This window comes from Ornithorhynchus anatinus, chromosome 6, assembly GCF_004115215.2.
Source record: "Ornithorhynchus anatinus isolate Pmale09 chromosome 6, mOrnAna1.pri.v4, whole genome shotgun sequence".
Classification (NCBI taxonomy): domain Eukaryota; kingdom Metazoa; phylum Chordata; class Mammalia; order Monotremata; family Ornithorhynchidae; genus Ornithorhynchus; species Ornithorhynchus anatinus.
In genome coordinates, this window is record NC_041733.1 from 41,990,393 (window position 1) to 42,010,861 (window position 20,469).

The following is a 20,469-nucleotide window of genomic DNA, read 5'->3' on the forward strand; positions in this document are numbered from 1 at the left end:
ATGATAGTCCCGCCTGTTTTCCTATTACCGAAATGATGCCCCTAAAAAGTACGGTGATTATGTGGGCAAATCCGTTTGCTATTCGGATCCCTGGGCCCCTCACCTTCTCCTCTGTCCACCTGGACCTCCGCCCAAGGGCGGGGGCAGGGCAGTGGTCCTGGAGGGCTGAATTCTCATCGACCAGAACCGGGTGACCTTTGACCCTACCTGAGAATTACAACAGAGGCGTAGGCCACTCTCCGATCCTGAGAGGCGGGAGCCCAGAAGGGAAACATTAGAAACCCAGTAAGACCGATGCCTGCCGACTCGGTCCTGTCCTCGCTTCCAGAAGCTCGTCGTGGGCAGGGAATGTGTCTACTTATCGTTGCCTTGCACTCTCCCCAGCATTTAGTATAGTGCTCTGCACACAGTAAGCGCTCAGTAAATATGATTGTTAGGGCAGTTGTATTGTACTCCCCCAAGCCCTCAGGACAGTGCTCTGCACACAGTAAGCGCTCAATAAATACAACTGAATGAGCGAATGAATTTACTGTGCGCAGAGTTGGGCAAGGTCCTTGTTTCAAGTTCACTCGGGCCCCAAAGTAGAGTTTGGTTTCCACTCTGTGGCTAGTTCAGTGAATGTGGAGTTTTCTTTTGCCTTAACTACCTAATGTGTATTACTACGTCATAATACTATAAACAATAGGTTTCGGGCATCCACCGAAGGCCAGGAACCCATGTCCAGGGGGCATCATGGCTTCCCTTGGTTTCTCAGCCTCCCGGGGACCGGCCAGCTCTGGCCAATGCCAGTTGCCCCGGGGGACATGGCCCTGACATGCAGGTGACCCTCTTCCCCGCCTCTCCCCTCCTGGCCCGCACAAGTCGCTTTGCTCACCAGAACTCTCCATCGTCTGCCACGGTCAGGCCCAGGCTCGCCCGCTCTGCCCGGCTCACTCTCTGCCACTCTTCGGAGCTGCAGGTAAAGCAAACGCCCCCGGGCGATCCGCGATCAGGAGGGCACCCTGACCCGGATGGGGCCTGCTGTGCTCCTCTCGCTACGCCGGCCCCCGGGGATCCGTTGCTCGGACTTGGGCTAGGTCTTTCCCAGGCTCCGGAGCATTTCCCCACCGGCCAAACCCCCGGTGGGGGACGCTGAGCGGGCTCCCTCTAAACTCTAAGCTCATCTCTCTAGATTGTAAGCTCGATGTGGGTAAGGAATGTGTCTACCAACTCTGTTTTATTGTTACAGTGTACTCTCCCAACCACTTAGTACAGTGCTCTGCACACAGAAAGTCTTCACTAAATACGATTGACTGATTGATTGATTGATTGATTGAGGAGGTTACGCAGGCCTGGTTGGCTGTATGACAGCCAGATGGGATAAGAACAGACGGGCTGAAGGATGGGAGGGAAAATTCAGCCGTGGTGGTAGAAATCACGTTCTTTAAGGGCCGTCACCCCAAAAAGTTCATCACTAAATACTCGGGGCAGAACAAACCATCTCAAACCAAATGCCCAGATTACAGGGCTTGATGTTTCCATAAGGGAGGGGAAAGAACCCAGACTTGGGAGTCAGAGGCGCTGGGTAGTCCTGGGTTCTAATCCCAGCTCTGCCCCTTGTCTGCTGGGAAACCTCGGGCAAGTCACTGTACCTCTATGCCTCAGTGTCTTCATCTGTAAAATGGAGATAACCAACTGCTTCTTTCTCCCTCTCACTTAGATTGTGAGCCCTGGGTAGGAACATGGCCTGGATCTGATCTGTCGTCATCCTTACCTATTTTGTTTTGTTTTACACTCACACGCTCAAGTCTAAACAGTTTCAAATGGCCTTGGCAAAGAGACAGGAAGTTTAGTAAAGCGTCCACTCACAAGGACTCCAATCACTAATAATGGTGACGTTTGTGTTTCTGACAGAGATGACGGAAGAGGACACAACCTTGGGGTTACCTCGACCCTTCAAAATCTTTCAGCTCTCGCTGCAGCATTCACCGTGGCTTAGTGGAAAAAGCCCGGCCTTGGGAGTCAGAGGTCATGGTTTCTAATACCGGCTCTGCCGCTTGTCAGCTGTGTGACTTTGGGCAAGTCACTTAACTTCTCTGTGCCTCAGTTACCTCATCTGTGAGTTCCACGTGAGACAACCTGATTCTCTTGTATCTACGCCAGCGCTTAGAACAGTGCTCGGCACATAGTAAGCACTTAAATACAATCATTATCATTGTTATTATTATAATCAGTCCTTCGTCCATGTCATTCCCCGCAACCGCCCCCCCACCCCTCTCTGGTCAGATTGCTGCCCCCCAGGGTCCGCACTCTTATCCTATCATGACTAGACTAGCGTCTCTCGCTGGTCTTGCGTCCTCCAGCCCCCCACCCCCAACTCTGTTGCCGGAACTACGGCACAGACCAACTGTCGGAAGTGTCACTCAGCTCACATCTCCCCTCTCCTCAAATCCCTCCAGTCAGCCAATCGTATTTATTGAACACAGTGCAGAGTGCTGTACTAAGCGCTTAGGACAATATAACAGACACGCTCCCTGTCCAGAACGAGCTTACGGGCTAGAGGAGGACTCCAGTGACTTCCCTTTCCCTTTGCATCAGGAATTCTTTTGGCTTCAAGACTCCCACCAAATCCTTACCCATTACACCTTCGTACCTGCTTCTCTGTGGTTGATGCTCTTAATTTCTCCCCCGCCGATCTTGGCGCTGGACCTCACTGGAAATTCTCCCACCTCCGTTCCCTCCCTCTTGCTGGGACTCCCTCCTCTCTCTAATCCAACAGACCACAGCTCTCTCCACCTTTAAAGCCCCCCAACCCAAGGATCCCATTTCCTCCAAAGAGGCTTCTCTGATTAACTCCCAACACCTCAAGCCACATGGGCCCATCAACCACCTCTAGTAATTGCAACTAGAATATCTGTTAAGCGTACAACATGTGCTGAAGCACTGGGATAGATGCAGGATAATCAGGTCAGAAAAGGTCCCAGTCCTACATGGAGCTCACAGTCTAAAGGGGAAGGAGAGCAAGGATTGAGTCCCCATTTTACAGTCATGGAAACTGAGGACCAGAAAAGTGAAGTGACTTGCCCAAGGACTATAGGGTCATTTTATTTATCCGGATAACCCTACTTGGAAGTATTTGCATGTTTCTCTCTCTCACAAAGCAGCGTGGCCTAATGGAAAGAGCCTGGGCATCAGAGGAAATGGGTTCTAATCCTGGCTCTGCCATTCATCTGCTGCATGACCTCGGGTGAGTGGTGGATCCAGGATTAGAGAAATCATTAGCTCTTCAAGGGCAAGGATGGCGTACTGTACTTATACCGAACTCTCTCGAATGCCGACTAAACTTCTCCCCACTCAATGGGTGCTCAAGAAATACTATCGATTGATAGACTGATTGAATTCCTAAGCCAGCCAGGGCTGATACACCTAAACTTATCTTCAAAGCTCCCTCAGAGACTCCAAGGCCGCTTACCACCACCACCTCTCCCGCACCCCGTCTCATCGGCCTTACCGACCTTCGAGAAAACCTTCCTTCCTGCTAGGCGACGCCAGCCCACATCTCCGTTTATTCCCCCATGGCCGGGGGCTTCCTTCCTTCCTTCCTTCCTTCCGGCTCCCGGCCCCCAAGCCCTCCCCGAACCGGAGCCCGTGTCCCCCCACCCCACCGGCCCGGCCCCTCCGTCCGCACTCACTCGTCGCTCCAAGGGCCGCTCCACTCGCGCCTGCCCCAGGGGTTCCTCATCCGGACCATGAAGAGTTTTTCCGCCCGGAAGATGGCCAGGAGCCGATCCCCGAGGCGCACCTTCCGCACGTCCGTCACCGAATAGGCGTGGCCCTTCACCAGCCCCTGCGCCGTCTCCACCTCCCGGTCCGTGGGCGACAACGGCTGGGGGACACAGAGCCCCGCCGGCCTGGGAGGTTAGCTGCTGGCAAACGCTCCTGGACCCCACAGCTCAGGGCAAGTTTTTTTTTTAAGGGAAGTGTTTAAGGGAAGTGGAAGTGTTAAGGGAAGGGAAGGGAATGTTTACTGTGTGTCAGGCACTGTTCTCAGCGCTGGGGTAGATACAAGGTAATCGGGTTGGACAGAGTCCATATCCCCCATGGGGCTCACAGTCTTCATCCCCATTTTACTGATGAGGGTACTGAGGCACCGAGAAGGGAAGTGACTTGGCCAAGGTGACAGAGCGGACAAGTGGCAGAGCCGAGACTAGAACCCAGGTCCCTCCGCTCAGCTCCAAGCATCACTATCCCTCCTCCTCCTCTTGGGCACTGCCCCGCTCTGCTCCCGGCTCTGGGTGCGGGCAGCGGGGCCAGGGCGATCACAGACAGTGGGTTGAGGGCCAAGCACCTCCCCTCCCACCCCGAACCCAGTGATCTGAATGTCCAGGAAGAGGAGGTCCTCTTTCTGGGGCCTGAGGACTCGGGCCACACGGAGCGGGGGCCCGGGCCTGGGAGTGAGAAGGACATGGGTTCTAATCCTGGCTCCGCCACTTATCTGCTGTGGGACCCTGGGCAAGCCACTTCGCTTTACCTCATCTGTAAAGTGAGGATTAAGACTGTGAGGCCAATGTGGGCCAGGGACTGTGTCCAACCCAATTTGCTTGTATCTCCCCCGGCCCCGCCAGCACTCTGTATAGCAGCCTGGTACATAGTAAGCACTTAACAAAAACCACAATTACTAACCGCAATCATTAAGTGGTTTCCCCGTGCTCGGCCCAGGCCAGGAGTCACCCCTGGGTTCTCGGGCCGCCGGAGGTGTCAGGTTCGCTAGTCCTCCCCGGCGGTCGCCCGCCCGCCCCGCGTACCAGGATGGAGCAGCTGATGAGGCCGCCACGGCCGTGAGCCTTGAGCAAGTCCTCGAACAGCTTGGTCTGCTCCGTTATGTGCTCGCAGTAGCGGCCCTTGCGCAGGTCGATGGACTCGGCCAAACCCCCGCTGAAGTCCACCAGGGCGTCCACGGTGCTCCCGCCATCCAGGGCCTCATAGCAGCCCGCCAGCCTGTGGAAATACGGCACGCTCACGCCGGTCCTCCGCCTCCTTCAAGCGCAAGCGCCCCGTGGGCAGGGAACCTGTCACTTCTCGAGTCTCTTCTCTCCAGTGTTCCGTAAATACTAATAACCAGTACGGTACTTGTTAAGCACTATGTGCCAAGCACTCTTTTAAGCACTGGGGCAGAGATGAGTTTATCGGGTTAGACACAGTCCTTGTCCCACACGGGGCTTGCACTCTTTATCCCCATTTTACAGACGAGGGGAATGAGGCCCAGAGAAATGAAGTGACTTGCCCAAGGTCACACAGCCAGACGTGTGGCGGAGCCGGGATTGGAACCCAGGTCCTTCTGACTCCCAGACCCTTTGCTCTATCCACTGAGCCACACTTCTACGACTACAACAACGCCCTTTCCAGCTCTGAGGATCTCTAATTGTTCCGATAGTGGTTAGAGCACAAGCCTGGGAGGGAGAGGGTCACGGATAAGTATGTATTAAGCGCTTAACAGACACCACAATTATCATTATTATTATTACTAAGCGCAGGGATAGATCCAGAGTGATCAGGTTGGACAAAGTCCCTTTATCACCAGGGTCTCACCATATAGGAGGAGGGAGGACAGGGTATTTTCTCCACCTTATAGATTGGCAAAGTGAGTTTACTGGCTACCCTTTCCCCTGCCTACCAGTTTGAGCCTTGAAGTTCAGATTCTGTTGGCCCTGTTTGAGAATATTTCTCCTCTTAGAAGCCCTGACCTCTTTTTCTGCCACTGAATTCATTCGTTTTGTATTTATTGAGCGCTTACTTTGTGCAGAGCACTGTACTAAGTGCTTGGAAAGTACTATACAGCAATGAAGAGAGACAATCCCTGCCCACATCGAGCTTACAGTCTAGGTGGGGGGAGAAAGTCATCAGTACAAGTAAACAGGCATCACAATAAATAGAATTACAGATATATACATATATACATGTAAGTGCTGTGGGGTGGGGAAGGAGGGGGAAGAATGGAATCCCAGCTCAGCAAACAGCCCTCATGGGCATCTAGCCTGCAGTGGTGGCTCCATTTAGTATTATTATTACTATTAATTATTATTATGGTATTTGTTAAGTGTTTACTATGTGCCGGGCACTGTACTAAGCAGTGGGTTGGATACAAGCAAATCGGGTTGGACACAGTCCCTGTCCCACGTGAGGCTCACAGTTCTAGACCGTGAGCCTGTTTCTAGACTGTGAGCCGCTTGTTGGGTAGGGACTGTCTCTACTGTTTGCTGAACTGTACTTTCCAAATGCTTAGCAGAGTGCTCCACACACAGTACGCGCTCAACAAATACGACTGAATGAATGAATCCCCCATTATACTGAAGAGGTACCTGAGGCCCAGAGAACTGAAGTGACTTGCCCAAGGTCGCACGGCAGACTGGCAGACGGCGCAGCTGGGATTAGGACCCATGACCTTCTGACTCCCAGGCCTGTGCTCTAGCCGCTATGCCATCTGCCCCACCCTCATTAGGGCTCTCTGGCCAAGGCCCAACCAGAGAGATGAGGATGGAGGGAGCTGAAGGAAAAGCACAGTGGCGGAGCGTCACAGAGGCCTACGGCTTTTCTGGTCCCTCCCGCTGGACCGTTTCCAAGCTGGATAAACTGAGTCTGACAGTCGAGGTCATGAGCATGAGGTCCTGGGCCGGTCTGGAAGCTGGCGGTAGCCAGTCCCCTGCCTCGAACCCCCCCCCCCCCCCCGGCCCCCAGGCAGTGCCGAGTGGGGTCGACCGGTGCCAACGTGACTAAAATCCTTGGGAATGTGTACACAAAGGGGAGGAAATCCCGCTCCATTCCTGTGCTGGAGATTAGCGCTCAGACCCGGGGCCGGAGGCGGGAGAGGAAAGGAGCAAGGGTGGGGGTCGATCCTGTGTGGGAAGGGGTGGGGTTCCCGGCCCAGTTTCTGCCCATCCCCGTCCTGGCCCCCCAGGCCCTACCCACCTGCCAGTTGCCACCGCTCATGTCCCCATCTGTAATTTACTCATTTATATGAATGTCTGTCTCCCCTTCTAGACCCTAAGCTCCTTGTGGGCAGGGAATGGGTCTGTTTATTGTCCTATCATACTCTCCCAAGCGCTTAGTACAGTGCTCTGCACACGGCAAGCGCTCAATAGATAAGATTGAGCCCAAGAGCCCGCTCACGAGGGAGCCTCGGAGATGGCCCGGGGCGGATGCCGACGGACCACAGATTGGCTTTTGGGTGGTTTCTGGGTTGATATTTGTTCATGACCCTACGCCTTCCTACTTAGTCCCTGCCCCATTTAGTGCTCCCGATCTGCCTTTGGCCTGATTGCCTTGTAATTACCCCAGTGCTTAACACAGTGCTTGGCACATAGTAAATGCTGAAGCAGCAGCGGCTAGATCTAGTAGATAGAGCATGACCTGGGAGTCAGAGAAGCCACGTTCTAATCCCAGCACCTTCATGTCTGCTGTTTGACCCTGGATAACTCACTTCACTGTGCCTCAGTTACCCCTCTGTAAAATGGTCATTAAGAGTGTGAGCCCTACATGACTACGTGGGACAAGGACTATGTCCAACCTGACTAACTTGTATCCACCTCAGGGCTTAGTACAGTGCCTGGCACATAGTAAGCACTTAAGAAATACCATTTTTTAAAATTAGTATTATAATTATAATAAATTCTTATGCTATATATTATAATAAATTGATCAATTTATTACCGGTCAATCTTCAGGAAAATATATCCCGTGTTAGAGCCACTGCTGAAAGGTGAACATTTTCAAGGAATCAATCAGTTTTTATTGAGTGCTTACTGTGTGCATAGAACTGTACTAAGCACTTGGGCGAAAATCATATAATAATGAGTTGGTAGACACAATCCCTGCCCACAGTGAACTTACAGTCTAGAGACTGTAAAGAAGGTATCGGGCTGTATCATGGGGTGGGCCGGTGCTCAGAGATTCCTGCTCTTTTCTTTCCTTTTTTTAACCATTTTCGTTAAGTGCTTACTATGTGTTAAACACTGTTCTAAGCGCTGGTAGGTACAAGTTGCGCCCCCGGGTCCTGTCGAGGCAGCGGCCGAAGCCCAAGGCTCCCTCCCTCCCCTCGCCAACCCTCCAGTCTGGAACAAACCCTGCGCTCTCCTCCGCCCCCCTCTCCCAGGAAGGCCTCCTCTCAGCTCCAGGGCTTTGGGTCCAGGCCCGGCCGAGCCCACGCGCATCTTACTTGGCATAGGCTTTCTCCAGAAGGGCGCTCCAGAACTCGTTCTGGACGTTGGAATGGCAGAAGATCAGCTCTCCGTGGATGGTGGGCAGCAGGTCGTCGACGACGACGTCCACCCACTCTCCAAAGCACCAAAACCGGAAGTGGAATATCCCTGCGTAGCACTCAGGCCTCCTGGGGTTCCACTCCTGCTCGGTGGCCTTGGGGATCACCTGCAGAGGGGAGGCAGTCATGGCCCCCATGGAGAGAGCCCGCTTTTAGAGGTGACCGCCACGGGCCCCCGCGGACTCACCGAGAGGGGCTAGCCCTCGTGTCCGGCAGCTTAGTCGGTAGACCGTGAAGCAGCGTGGAGGCTGCATGGCCTAGCGGGTACCGCACAGGCCTGGGAGTCGGAAGGAGCTGGGTTCTAATCCCAGCTCCGCCACTTGCCTGCTGTGTCACCTTGGGCAAGTCACTTCACTTCTCTGTGCCTCTGCTTCCTCCTCTGTAAAATGGGGTTTAAGACTGTGAGCCCCATGAGGGACAGGGACTGAGTCCAACCCAATTATCTTATATCCAACCCAGCACTTAATACGGTACCTGGCACATAGTAAGCACTTAACAAATACCTCAGTTATTATTATTACTATTATTATTCTAAAAGATCTCCTTTTTTTTACATGGTATTTAAGTGTTTACTATGTGGCAGGCATTGTACTAAGTACTGAGGTAGATACAAGACAGTCAGGTTGGACCCAGTCCCTGTCCCACCTGAGGCACACAGTCTTAATCCCCATTTTACAGACGAGGGAACTGAGGCGCAGAGAAATGAAGTGACTTGCCCAGGGACACACAGCGAGCATTTGGCAGAGCTGGGATTAGAACCCAAGTCCCCTGACTCTTGGGCCCGTGCTCTTTCCACTAGACCATGCTGTTTCTCTAAGGTTCTCAACCTACACCACATTTCCCTTTCCTGCCCGTTTCAGTGGGAAGGGCAAGGAGATGCCCGCCACTTTGACTGTAAGTTCGATGTGGGCAGGGAATGTGTTTGTTACGTTGTACTCTCCTAAGCGCTTACTTCAGGGCTCTGCACACAGTAAGCACTCAATAAATACGATCGACTGACAGGCCACCGCTGTCACGGCCCGGGGCACGGAGACCAATGGAGAGAGAGAGAGATACCTTTGTCCAGAGAGATTGCCGGAGGGCCAGACAGGAGCAGGCGGCCACAAACCAGCAGTTCCCCAGCTTGCCCTGGTGCAAGTCATGAGAGCTGATGCCGTCCACGAACAGGCGCGGGTCCTCACAGAGCTCCTGCAGGCCAAGCACAGGGTCAGCCCCGTCCAAGAACGGATCCCACCTCATCGAGCGCGTCCCCTGACCCCCGAGCCGGGGGCATCCCAGAAGGAGAAGGATCACTCCCATCTGTGTATACTTTTTTGGCACACGATATGGTGCTTGGCACACAGTAAGCGCCCCATAAATAGTACCATTCTTCTCTTGTCTTGCCTTATGCTTTCGAGTCCTCTCCGACCCATAGCAACACCGTGGACACCTCTCTTCCAGAACGCCCCACCTCCATCTGCAATCGTTCCGGGAGTGCATCCATGGGGTTTTCTTGGCCAAAATATGGAAATGCTTTACAATTACTGCCTTCCGCGAAGTAAACTTGAGTCTCCGCCCTTGACTCTCTCCCGTGCCGCTGCTGTCCGGCACAGATGAGTTTTGACTTATAGCAGATTGTCTTCCACTGGCTAGCAACTGCCCAAGCTAGGAATAGAATGGACAGGCCTCTGCTTGACTCTCCCTCCCACAGTCAAGACTGATAGAGTACTGGAAATTCTCCAGGTGTGACCCATTACTATTGATAAATACCATTACCACTCCCCTGTAGGTCCCCCAGGTACCCCACTTAATAATAATAGAATTATTTACTTTTTAATCACTTAGTATGTGACAGGGACTGTTCTAAGGGCTGGGGTAGGTACAAGTTAATCCGGATGGACACAGTTCCCGGACCACATGGGGCTCACACTCTTCACCCCCATTTTACAGATGAGGTAAATGAGGCACAGAGAAGTTAAGTGACTTCCCCGAGGTCACACAGCCGAGATTAGAACCCAGGTCCTTCCGACTCCCAGGCCCATGTTCAATCCACTAAGCCATTCAAGCAAGATCAGGGGGTGGATTGGGGGGAGAGAGGGTGGGCTAATCTTCTCACTCTCCCACCTTCTTGACTCTCCCACCTTCTTGACTCTCCCACCTCCATTCCTTCCCCACCTCTAAACTCCTCCTAACCACCTTCTTCCCCTCCTTCATGCTCCAGCCCCATGACACCTATGTCCATGGCCTTATTCTCTATTATTTCCCTTATCTAAAATTAATTTTAGTGTCTGTCTCCCAGAGTAGGCTGTAAACTCCTCATGGCAGGGATCATGTTTACCAACTCTATTGTACTGTACTTTCCCAAGTGCTCAGTACAGTGCTCTTACCCACAGGAAGTACTCAATAAATGCATCTATTGATTCAAACGCTTCTAAACGGTCTCCCCCTCCAGGAAACCTCTCCCGATTACCCCCTCCCAGTGACCCTGCCAACCTAAAGGTCACCTCAGCTGCACTCATGAAGTTGCCATTAATTCAGCCCTTCCCCTGCTACGGTCACTCCTATCTATTTTCTTGTTCTCAATTGGAGTAGACACCCAGTCCTGCAAAACCCAAAAGGAGGGAAAACTCACACCGCATTACTCAGACTCCAACCCCACACTGGGCTGTTTACAAACAGAGACTGAATCGCCAAAGTCCGTCCCCTCTCCCGGAAAGCCTGGCAGGGAAAGGCCTGGGCGACTCGAGTTCGGTGGCCCAGCAGCAGAACCGCATTTCAAAAAGTTGAACAGTGGCGGCATTAATAATTACGCTACTTGTTAAGCACTTACGTATGTACACGTTATTCAGGATGGACACAGCCCCTGTCCCATGAGGCTCGTGTTCTTATCCTCATTTTAGAGATGAGGGAACCGAAGCCCAGAGAAGTGAATTTACTTGCCCGAGGTCACACAGCAGACATGAGGCAGAGCAGGGATTAGAACCAGGTCCTTCTGACTCCCAGGCCCGTGCTCTATCCAACTAAGTATCGTTGCTTCCCTAACCCAACCGGTATCCGGCCACATGGGCTACGGACCGAGCTCTTCCGGAAACAGTTCAGATTCAGATTCTCCTTAGATTACCCTCCTCCAGAAGGGGTGGCAAGGTCGGGACCCTCTGCTCCCCCGGCCCCGCCTGGGTGGACCGCAGGCCCGGCTGGTTGGGACAAAGCCCACCGCTTTGGCCTGGAAAGCCAAGATAACTCCTCGCCGGGACCAAGACCGCCCGGCGTGGGCGAGTCCAAGCGGGACGGGGATTGGCCCAGGGTGGCCAGAATTAAGGCGTTAGCTCTGTCCAGTTCAATCTGGGGAGGGGTTGGCCTCCCTCTATCTCTTCTCAAGAGAGGAGTCTCAGGCCAGGGGAAGCCAGAGAGATCGTAAGCCCTCTATCTCCTGGGGTCCCCTCACGGCCTCCCAAATTCCAGCTGGATGGACTCAAGGGGAAGAGGGACCACACCCAGGGAGGGAGGGGGGAAGGATCAGCGTTGCTCAGTGGAAAAGAGCCTGGGCTTCGGAGTCAGAGGTCATGAGTTCGACTCCCAGCTCTGCCACTCTGTGGGCAAGTCACTTAACTTCTCTGTGCCTCAGTTACCTCACCTGTAAAATGGGGATTAACTGTGAGCCTCATGTGGGACAACCTGATTACCCTGTATCTACCCCAGTGCTTAGAACAGTGCTCTGCACATTGTAAGCGCTTAACAAATACCAACATTATTATTCTTATGATAATCATTATGATATCTGTTCTGCACTTACTATGTGCCAAGCACTGTTCTAAGTGCTGGGGTGGATATAAGCTAATCAGGTTGGATCCAGTCCTTGTCTCACTTGGGGTTCACAGTCTAAGTCTGGAGACCACCAAGGTCACCCAGTCAATTGTATTTATTGAGCGCTTACTGTGTGCAGGGCACTGTACTGAGTGCTTGGGAGTGTACAATGCAACAATATAACAGACATATCCCCTGCCCACAACGAGCTTTCAGTCTAGAGGGAAGACATATATTCCTAAAAATAAATATATTACAAATATGTAGATAAGTGCAGTGGGGCTGGGAGGGGGGTATGAATACTGGGTTCTCACCACAGCAGTCCCCATTTTTTATAGATGAGGTAATTGAGGCACAGAGAAGTTAAGCGACTTGCCCAAGGTCACTCACCATTTTACCAACTATTTCTTAGGTACAGCGCCCCGCTGGGGTCCCCGCTCCCGTCCGTACTCCCAGACCCAACACCGAGAAGGTGTGCCAGGCTTCTGATCTCTTCCCTCCTATAGACGTCCCCCTATTCGCCTCCACCATTCACTTTCAGTTGAATCAGAGGAAGGGGAGGATTCCTGCCAGGGCCTAAGACAAAAGGTGGATGGACAGAATGCACGTGTGTGTAGCTCACCCTCTGTCTGCCAGAAAGCTCGCCTGTCTGAGACAGGGCTATCGTTTTCTGGGCCCTCCACGAATCCTTCAGGGCCCCCCCAGAATTCAGTTTCATGGATCTTTCTGCCCGACGGGTCTTTGTGGAGAGGAGAAGCTAAGGTTTTAGGTCTGGGGTGGCTACTGCCATGATTTCTCCCACTGTCCCCGGCCAGGCACCGGGCTGACACCCGATTCCCGGGCGAAACGTACGGCCAAGATGAACACGCAGGCCTGAGCTTCCCCAGCCTCCTCTCTGGCCCCCACTATGGGCTTCAGAGGAGACTCGACAACGGGAGGATTCTGACATCCGGCTCCTGCCTAGGCCTTGTTCTGGGACTTCCCGGGCCCAGTTCAAGTCCCCAAGTCAAGCCGCCCTCAGGAATGCCGTCCCCGGTCCGGGCTGGGAAGAAACCGCTTCGACCAGGGTGACCTGGGCTGGGTCCGACAGCCCCGAGGAAAACGAGGCGGGACACTCTGGCCCGAGAGCCGGCCAGAGGAATCCGTCTGGAGGATGCGAGCGTGGGCGGCCCAGAGAACGGAGCGCCTCCCGCTACAGCTCAGCCAGGTTTGGGGAGGGGGCGCGGGACCCGCTGAGGATACTGGCTCAACCCGAACTGGCTGTCGGCCGCCTCTTCTGGCTCCCTGTTTGATTTCCTCGGGGCTGGGGTCAGGATGGGTGCGTTCACACTGGTGCTTCCACTCTCCTGTCATGGGCATGGGATAGGGGACTGGGGACCAGAGAGCCCCGACTTGGGCCTGTTGGAGTCACTTCTCATGGCACCCCGCCTCTCCTGCCACTAACGGCTTTGAGGCAGTCGGGCAGCGGGGCCGATGCCCTCCTGGGGAGCTTATTTCCAGTCTCCTTTAGTCCCTTCTCCCTCCATGCCTTGGTCCCTGGGCTTGGAGGGCCTCCTCCGGGCCGATGTCGTGGGACATCTGGGAAAGGGGGGATCAGAGAATTCTCCTCTGGACCAAGGCAGGGTTCTGCCTGTAGATGGGATGTCTCAGAAGGGACATCGCATTTGGTGGGCATTCTGGATATAGGAGATGGGCACGGGGGTGGGAAGATGTTTGCTTGGCTTGGGGAACCTGGGCAGACAAGGGAGAGGTCTGTGGCCTCACAAATATCAAAGTCCCAAAGTGTCTGTTAGAGGCCAGCTACATTTGTCTTGGCTGGAGGGCAGGGAGGAACCCTCACAAAAACACCTAAACCCCAGAGAAACGGTTTGACTTAGTAGAAGGAGCACGGGTCTGGGAGTCGGAGGAGCTGGGTTCGAATCCCAGCTTCACCACTTGCCTCCTGTGTGACTTTGAGCAAATCACTTCACTTCTCTGTGCCTCAATCTCCTCAACGGCAAAGCAGGAATTCAAAATCTGTTCTCCCTCCTATTTAGACTATGAGCCCCATGTGGGCAGGGACTATGTCTGACCCGACTGATTTGTATCAATTCCAGGCTTTAGAACAGTGCTTCCTACATGACAAGCACTGTTTGCACTGTTCTAAGTGCTGGGATTGATACAAATAGTAATAAAATATTACTATATAGTAATAATTATGGTACTTGTTAAGCGCTTCCAGTGCCGAGCACTGTTCTAAGATCTGGAGTAGATACAAGTTAATGAGGTTGGACACAGTCCCCGTCCCACACTCTTAATCCCCATTTTTTACAGCTGAGGTGACTGAAGCACGGAGAAGTTAAGTGACTTGTGGTCACAGAGCAGACAAGTGGTGGACGGCATTAGAACCCATGACCTTCTGGCTCCCAGGCCTATGCTCTACCCATTAGACTATGTAAGCACTTGACAACTACTATTAAAAATTAAAAACAAAACAAAAACCACAACAAAACCCTCCCTCCATCCCCTCTGGGCCAGACCAGTCAAAACTTGGCAGAAAGCTGGTTCCCTGAGTCCCTAGGTCTTGAGCACATGAGTTGGAAGGCTGGCAGGACTGTAGCCATCCCACCAGACCAGTAGTCAATCAAACATATTTATTGAGTGCTTTCCACGTGCAGAGCACTGTATTAAGCACTTGGGAGAGTTGGGAGAATACAATATAACTGCACGTTCCCTGCCCACAACGAGTTTACAGTCTGGTTTGGAGGACTGTTTGGGAAGATTTTCCCAGCACCCATTCCACCAACTCACAGATTTGCCTTGAGAAAAGATTGTATGTCTTGACTACTGCATCAGTCTCCTTGCTGATCTCCCTGCCTCTTGTCTCTCCCCAATCCAGTCCATATTTCACTCTGCTCTGTGGATTATTTTTCTACAAAAACATTCAGGCCACGTTTCCCCACTCCTCAAGAACCTCCAGTGGTTGCCCATCCACCTCCGCATCAAACAGAAACTCCTCACCGGAGGCTTTAAAGCAGTCAATCACCTCGTGCCCTCCGAGTTCACCTTGCTGCTCTCCTACTACAACCCAGCCTGCACACTTTACTCCTCTAATGCCAGCCTACTCACTGTACCCTGATCTCATCTATCTCACTGACCCCTCGCCCACGTCCTGCCTCTGGCCTGGAACTCCCTCCCTCTTCATATTCAACAGACAATTACTCTCCCCCTCTTCAAAGCCTTATTGAAGGCACATCTCCTTCAAGAAGCCTTCCCCAGCTAGACCATCTTTTCCTCTTCTCCCACTCCCTTCTGCATCGCCTTGCACTTGAATTTGCACCTTTTATTCACTCCACCCGCAGTCCCACAGCACTTAAGTACATGTCCATAATTTACTTAAATTCATTTCTGTCTCCCCCTCTAGACAGTAAGCACAGTGAAGGCAGGGAACCTATCTACCAACTCCTTCGTTGTACTTTCCCAAGTGCTTAGTACAGTGCTCTGCACATGGTCACCTCTCAATAGATATGACTGACTAATTGTAAAACCCTTCCTTGAGTCTGCTCTAAATCCTTCCTGCTGCAGTTTCAGAGGCCTCTGCTCTGAGAACTCCTCATTTATGGGGGAGAACAGTATCCTCAGCTCGGGATCCCTCTGGGGGCCTAAGGGCCGTTTTCCATTTCCCCTCTGACTCGATTATGTTTCTGGCCCCTATCTCTTATCTATTCCAATGCTTAGTACAGTGCTTGGCACATAGTAAGCGCTTCACAAATACCACGTTGATGATGACGATGATGATTTGTATCTCAGAGGAGGCAAGGCTAGCCCGACAGGAAAAATATTACTTGGGTCCCTTCTGAGGTTTCTAGAGCAACGATGTTGCCTGGGCCAAGCAGCTCTTGAACCCTCCAGTGAAGAAGCAGCTCTCTCGAGAAGCCTTGTGGCCCAGTGGATAGAGCACAGGCCTGAGAGTCAGTAAGCCCTGGGTTCTAATCCCAGCTCTGCCACTTGTCTGCTGTGACCTTGGACAACTGCTCTGCACCTCAGTTACCTCATCTGTAAGGTGGGGATTAAGACTGTGAGCTCCATGTGGGTCGTGGACTGTGTCCAACCTGATTAGCTTGTATCTACCCCAGCGCTTGGAACAGCACCCAGCACATAGTAAGCGCTTAACAAATATTGTTTTTTTTAAGACTGAGGGCTCGTAACGGGCTCTTGGCTTCTTCAACTGGCGGGGCCTCAAGCAGTCAAACATGGGGATGGACCACCGGGCTGTTTGGGGCTTAGCTCCCTCAGTGAAAGATAAGAAATGGTGGACATTTGGCCAGTGCCTGCTTCTGGGAAGACTGAATAACAATAGTAATAAAACAACAATAACTGCTATTGGTTAAACAAACACCAGATTCCCCACGCTAGGCTCAGCATAGTAAACTCCTTATGGGCAGAGACCTTATCTACCCACTCTATTGCACTGGGCTCTCCTAAGGCTCAGTACAGTGCTCTGCACACAATAAGTGCTCAGTAAATATCACTGATCAGCTGATAGTCGGATGGGATAGATCCAAGATAATCAGATTGGACAGAGTTCCTCGGTGCTAAGGAGGAGGGAGACCAGAATCGAATCCCCACTTTACAAATGAGGTGTTCCTCAGGCCCACAAAGTTGAAATGAGTTGCCCGAGATCCTGCAGCAGGCAACTGGCAGGGCTGGGATTAGGTGATGCGTCAGTCCCACGCTCTTTCCACTAGGCCTTGCTGCTCCTCCAGTCCCGGTCTCCCAGGGAACCTCACGGTCCCATGCACATCTGTGTAGTGGAGAGAGCCCGGGTCTGGGAGTCAGAAGGTCATGACTTCTAATCCCGCTCCGCCACTTGTCTGCTGTGTGACCCTGGGCACGTCACTTCACTTCTCTGTGCCTCAATTCCCTCAACTGTAAAGTGGGGATTAAGAGTGTGAGATCCATGTGTCCAACCCGATCTGCTTGTATCCAACCCAGCACTTAGAACAGTGCTGGTACACAGGCAGCACTTAAATACCATCATTATTATCTACTGAGGTCCCCAGCGGCCCACACGCTGACCTTGGTGGTCACACAATCAACCCCCCAAGGCCGACCAAGGGCAGGAGCAGAGAGAGGAAAGGAAAGAGGTCATGCTGGGAGCGAGAGTGGGCAGGGCCGGGTATGGAGGGGGCACTGCCCTGGGGCAGATGCCACAGTCCTTGGTTTGCATTGTGGTCTCCCAGCAGCGCACATGATTGGGGGTGACTCTGTCCCACGTGAAAATGCGCCAGGCATTTTCCCCAGCAAGGACTTTTCACCATCCAGGCCCTGGAACTATCCATATAACCCCTCCCTCATTCATTCATTCATTCATTCATTCATTCATTCAATGACATTTACTGAGTGCTTACTGTGTGCAGAGCACTGTACTAAGCGCTCGGGAAAGAACGACACAATATACAGACACATTCCCTGCACATAAAGAGCTTACAGTCTAGCGCCGGCGGTCGGGGGGACAGACCATAGACATTAGGAGAAATAAAGAAAATTACAGATCTGTACATAAGTGCTTTGCAGCTGGGAGGGGGAAAGAACAAAGGGAACAAGTCAGGGCGATGCAGAAGGGAGTGGGAGAAGAGGAAGGAGGAGCTTTGTCTGGGAAGGCCTCTTGGAGGAGATGGGCCTTCAGTAAGGCTTGAACGGTGTGGGGAGAGTAATTGTCTGCCAGATTTGATGGTGGGGGGAGAGTAATTGTCTGCCAGATTTGATGAGGGAGGGCATTCCAGGTCAGAGGCAGGTTGTGGGCAAGGGGTCGGAGACGAGATGGAGGCCCAGTGAGAAGGTTAGCATTAGAGGAGCGAAGTGTAAGGGCTGGGTTGTAGAAGGAGAGTAGCGAAGTGAGGTAGGAGGGGGCAAGGTGTTGGAGAGCTTTAAAGCCAATGATGAGTAGTTTCTGTTTGATGAGGAGGTGGATGGGCAACCACTGGAGTTTTCTGAGGAGCAGGATGACATGAACTGAATGTTTTTGTTGAAAAATGATCCCTCTCTCCCCTCTCCCTTCCTCCTAGACCCCCGGAGCAGAAGGCTGGGCCAGGACATAGAATCCAATGCAAAACCTCTCTCTCTCTCCTGGCTTGCTGATGGAGAGCACCCCGGGATGACTGAAGAGCAGAGAGAATCACCCTCCTCATGGCTTCCAGTAAGCATGCTCAGATGTCAGCGCTGGAGGCTATGTGGTTGAGAAGAGATCCCAGATGGAAAGAACAGGGAGTCAGGCAGACTGTGTCCCATTGTTTTGTTTGGTAAACAGGGGAAAACATGCAGTCACCCTTTAATGAGGGCAAAATGACCTCCCAGGCTGGAGGACGTAAGCCCCGAGGGATGATACGGTGTTTACAGCCTGCCTCTAACTCACTGGGCCAGTGCCTGGATCACTTCCCAGCTTGGGCTCCCCTCCTTCCCTCCCTCCCCGCTTCTTCTTCACAAAAGCTCTTTCTCAGCCTGAAAGCTTTTCCGAGTTAATCCCAACCCGATTCAATCCCAACCCGATTCTGGTCCCTTCCAATGTCTTCAAAAATATGTCCGCATTACAGAAGAATCTCAACTCTTGTGCCACTCTAATGGATTCTGCAGTGTGGATTAGTAGATAGAGCACGGTCCTGGGAGTCAGAAGGACCTGGGTTCTGTTCCCGGCTCCACCACATGTCTGCTGTTGGACCTTGGGGAAGTCACTTCACTTCTCTGGGCCTCAGTTAACTCATCTGTAAAATGAGGATTAAGACTTTGGGCCCCCTATGGGACAGGGACTATGTCCAACTTGACTACCGTCTTCCACCTCCCTGAAGCTCACAAACTTACCGACCTCTTTTTTTTTTTTAATGGTACTTGGTAAGCGCTTACTACATGCCAGGCACTATTAAGCATTGGGGCAGATACAAGCTAAACATATTGGAGACAGTCCATGTCCTTAGAACAGTGCCCGGAGCATGCATTCAGTCATTCATTCAATAGTATTTATTAAGCACTTACTATGTGCAGAGCATTGTACTAAGGGCTTAGTAAAATACGATGAAATAAACAGTGGCATACCCTGCCCACAAAGAGTTCACAGTCTAGAGTGGAGGAGACAGATATTAATACCAATATATAAAATTACAGATATGTACCTAAGTGTGTGGGGGCTAGGACAGGGGAAGACCAAAGGGATAAATAAAATTACAGATATATACATAAGTCCTGTGGGGCTGGGAGCGGGGAAGAGCAAAGGGAGTAAGTCAGGGCAACTAAGAAGGGAGTGGGAGATGAGGAAAAGGGGGATTTGGCCTAGGAAGGCCTCTTGGAGGCAATGTGCCTTCAATAAGACTTTGAAGAAGGGGGGAATCCTTGTCGGACTAGAGGAGGGAGGGCAATCCAGGTCTGAGGCAGGATGTGAGCTAGGAGTCAGGCGAGGAGATTGAGGCCCAATGATAAGTTAGCACTACAGGTATGAAGTGTGCGGGCTGGGTTGTAGAAGGAGAGAAGGGAGGTGAGGTAGGAGGGGACAAGGTGATGAACTGCTTTAAAGCCCATGGTGAGGAGTTTATGTTTGATATGGAGGTGGATGGCCTACCACAGTACATAGTAAGTGCTTAACAGATACCTTTAAGAAAAAAAAAAAAACCAAGCTCAGGCTAGAATGGGCACCTGACCAATCAATCCTGCCCAGCCTGAGACTGGCATGGAACGCCCTCATGTGGGAGAGGGACTGGGCCTGGTCTGGTTCTCTTGTATCAACTCCAGTGCTTAGTCCAGGGCTTTGCACATAGTCAGCACTGGATGAATACCATCATTTTTATTACTAATTCTCATGACTGCCATTAAACTCGCTGAAGAAGAGATGAGAAAGGGAAAAAGAACAGAAAGAAAACCCAGATTCCATTCATTCAAATCGTATTTATTGAGCACTTACTGTGTGCAGAGCACTGACAAATGAGCAAGCAAGACCTGGCACTGGAATCTAACCAATAAATGCTTCTTACTGGGGCTCCTCAGTGCTCCTTGCTGTCCTCCCTCTGAGCAGGGATTCTTCTATGGGTCTGGGGGGATGTTGGAGATCCCCAAGTCATGACAGCTCTGTTTCATGCTATCCTTGCTTCTGGAGTCCAAACCTGAACTTCGCCACTTCCCTTCTAAAACCTTCTCCTCCATCTAACTTCCCCATCTCCATCGATCTTGCTACCGTCTTCCACCTCCCTGAAGCTCACAAACTTACCGACCTCTTTTTTTTTTTTTAATGGTACTTGGTAAGCGCTTACTACATGCCAGGCACTATTAAGCATTGGGGCAGATACAAGCTAAACATATTGGAGACAGTCCATGTCCTTAAGGGGCTCATTTTGCAGATGAGGGAACTGAGGCACGGAGAAGCAACTTGT

General features: G+C 52.0%; 1 protein-coding gene and 1 long non-coding RNA gene across 3 annotated transcripts in view; one reads left to right on the forward strand and one right to left on the reverse strand.

Annotated features, from left to right (window-relative positions):
- The window catches only part of CAPN6 (calpain 6), a 49,023-nt gene that overhangs the window by 5,844 nt on the left and 22,710 nt on the right, over nucleotides 1-20,469 (reverse strand). For both annotated transcript variants that reach the window (XM_029067544.2, XM_029067543.2), the window contains exons 3-7: nucleotides 9,350-9,481; nucleotides 8,192-8,400; nucleotides 4,785-4,977; nucleotides 3,672-3,865; nucleotides 875-952 (exon numbers count right to left, since the gene is read on the reverse strand). In XM_029067544.2, the coding sequence (XP_028923377.1) occupies nucleotides 875-952; nucleotides 3,672-3,865; nucleotides 4,785-4,977; nucleotides 8,192-8,400; nucleotides 9,350-9,481 (806 nt within the window). The remainder of the gene's footprint in view (nucleotides 1-874; nucleotides 953-3,671; nucleotides 3,866-4,784; nucleotides 4,978-8,191; nucleotides 8,401-9,349; nucleotides 9,482-20,469) is intronic.
- LOC120638454 lies at nucleotides 893-18,340 on the forward strand. Its single transcript, XR_005660124.1, has 2 exons — nucleotides 893-958; nucleotides 18,124-18,340. It is a non-coding gene; the product is annotated as an uncharacterized LOC120638454 (long non-coding RNA).